We start from the raw sequence: 1,534 nt of genomic DNA, 5'->3' as shown, positions 1-1,534 counted from the left end.
TTGCCGCCGCCGTCCCGGCGCCGTCGCCCCTGTCCCGGTGCACCTTGCGGTGCTTCCAGAGGTTGGAGAAGCTGCGGTAGCTCTTCCCGCAGCTCTGGCAGCCGTAGGGCCGCTCGCCGGTGTGGATGCGCCGGTGCTCGGCGAGGCGCACGGCGATGGCGAAGGCCTTGCCGCAGTCGGGGCAGCGGAAGGGCCGCTCGCCGGTGTGCAGGCGCCGGTGGTCCTTGAGGTGGGTGGACTGGCGGAAGGCCTTGCCGCAGTCGGGGCAGGGGTAGGGCCGCTCGCCGGTGTGGATGCGCCGGTGCACGGCCAGCGACGTCTCGGTGCTGAACAGCTTCCGGCACTCGCCGCACTCCAGGCTCTTGGTGCCCCGGGGCCGGGGCCGGGCCGGGCCCGGCGTCGCCTCCGCCGGCTCCGCTGCCGCCGTCCCGGGCGGCTCCGGGGCGTCGCGGGCGCCCGGGGGCAGGTGGGACCTCTCGTGCGCCCGCAGCCGCGCCGCCGTGCCCGCCTTCCTGCCGCACACCCCGCACTCGAAGCGCCGGGCCCCCCGGGCGCCGCAGCGGTGCTCCCGCAGCCGGGCGGGCGAGGCGAAGGCCCCCCCGCAGCCCGGGCACAGCAGGGGCTGCCCGCCGGCGTGCGCCAGGAGGTGGACGTCGAGCAGGCGGCGCAGCAGGAAGGAGCGGGCGCACTGCGGGCACTTGTAGGGGTACTCGCCGGTGTGCAGGGCGCGGTGCAGCAGCAGCCGGTGCGGGCGCGGGAAGCGCAGCCCGCACTCGGGGCAGCGGTGGGGCAGCCGGCGCAGGTGGGTGCCCAGGTGCTGGCGCAGGGTGGAGCTCTGGGCGAAGCGCTTGTGGCACAGCTCGCACTCGAAGGGCCGCTCGCCCGAGTGCACCAGGCGGTGCCGCAGCAGGTTGGCCCGGCTGTGGAAGCCGCGGCCGCACTCGCGGCAGGGGAAGGGCCGCTCGCCGGTGTGGCTGCGCACGTGGGTGCGCAGGTGGGACGACTTCTTGAAGCTCTTGCCGCACTCGGGGCAGCGGTGCCGGCGCTCGGCGCGGTGCACGAAGCGCCGGTGCCGCGCCAGCGCCGCCGCGCCCGGGAAGGACTTGGGGCAGAGCCCGCAGGGCAGCGGCTCCGACGGCGCCTCGGGGGTCACCTCCACGGCCTCCGGGGCCGGTGTTGCAACGCCGACGCCGCCGCCGGCGCCGTGGGAGCGGCGGTGGTAGAGGAACTTGGTCATGCTGGCGAAGGCCTTGCCGCAGGCGCAGCGGTGCAGGGCCCCCCCCTGCCCGCCGTGGGCCCCGCGCCCGTGGGCCGCCAGCGCCGCCTCGGTGTCCAGGGCGGCCCCGCAGAGCAGGCAGAGGAAGCGGCAGTCGCGGGCGTGGCGCTGGCGCTGGTGCTCCCGCAGCGCCGCCGGCGAGGGCAGGACGCGGCTGCACAGGGGGCACCCGAAGGCGCCCAGGCGGTGGCAGCGCAGGTGGGCGCCCAGGGCCCGCGCCGACGGCAGCAGCTGCCGGCACTCGGGGCACCGCAGCTC

At 77.8% G+C, this 1,534-nt stretch overlaps 1 protein-coding gene across 1 annotated transcript; it reads right to left on the bottom strand.

Moving 5' to 3' along the window:
* Nucleotides 1–4: 4 nt before the first annotated feature.
* ZNF574 (zinc finger protein 574) lies at nucleotides 5–1,516 on the bottom strand (the record flags this gene model as incomplete). The annotated part of the gene is made up of 1 exon (XM_017803754.1): nucleotides 5–1,516. A coding segment is annotated over one exon (1,512 nt), but the record flags the coding sequence as incomplete, so codon positions are not given.
* Between the last annotated feature and the right edge of the window lie 18 nt (nucleotides 1,517–1,534).

This window comes from Lepidothrix coronata, unplaced genomic scaffold (assembly GCF_001604755.1).
Source record: "Lepidothrix coronata isolate B3197 unplaced genomic scaffold, Lepidothrix_coronata-1.0 Scaffold3478, whole genome shotgun sequence".
In the NCBI taxonomy this organism is placed as follows: domain Eukaryota; kingdom Metazoa; phylum Chordata; class Aves; order Passeriformes; family Pipridae; genus Lepidothrix; species Lepidothrix coronata.
The sequence above is the reverse complement of the archived record's forward strand: the minus strand, read 5'-3'. Positions and strand labels throughout refer to the sequence as shown.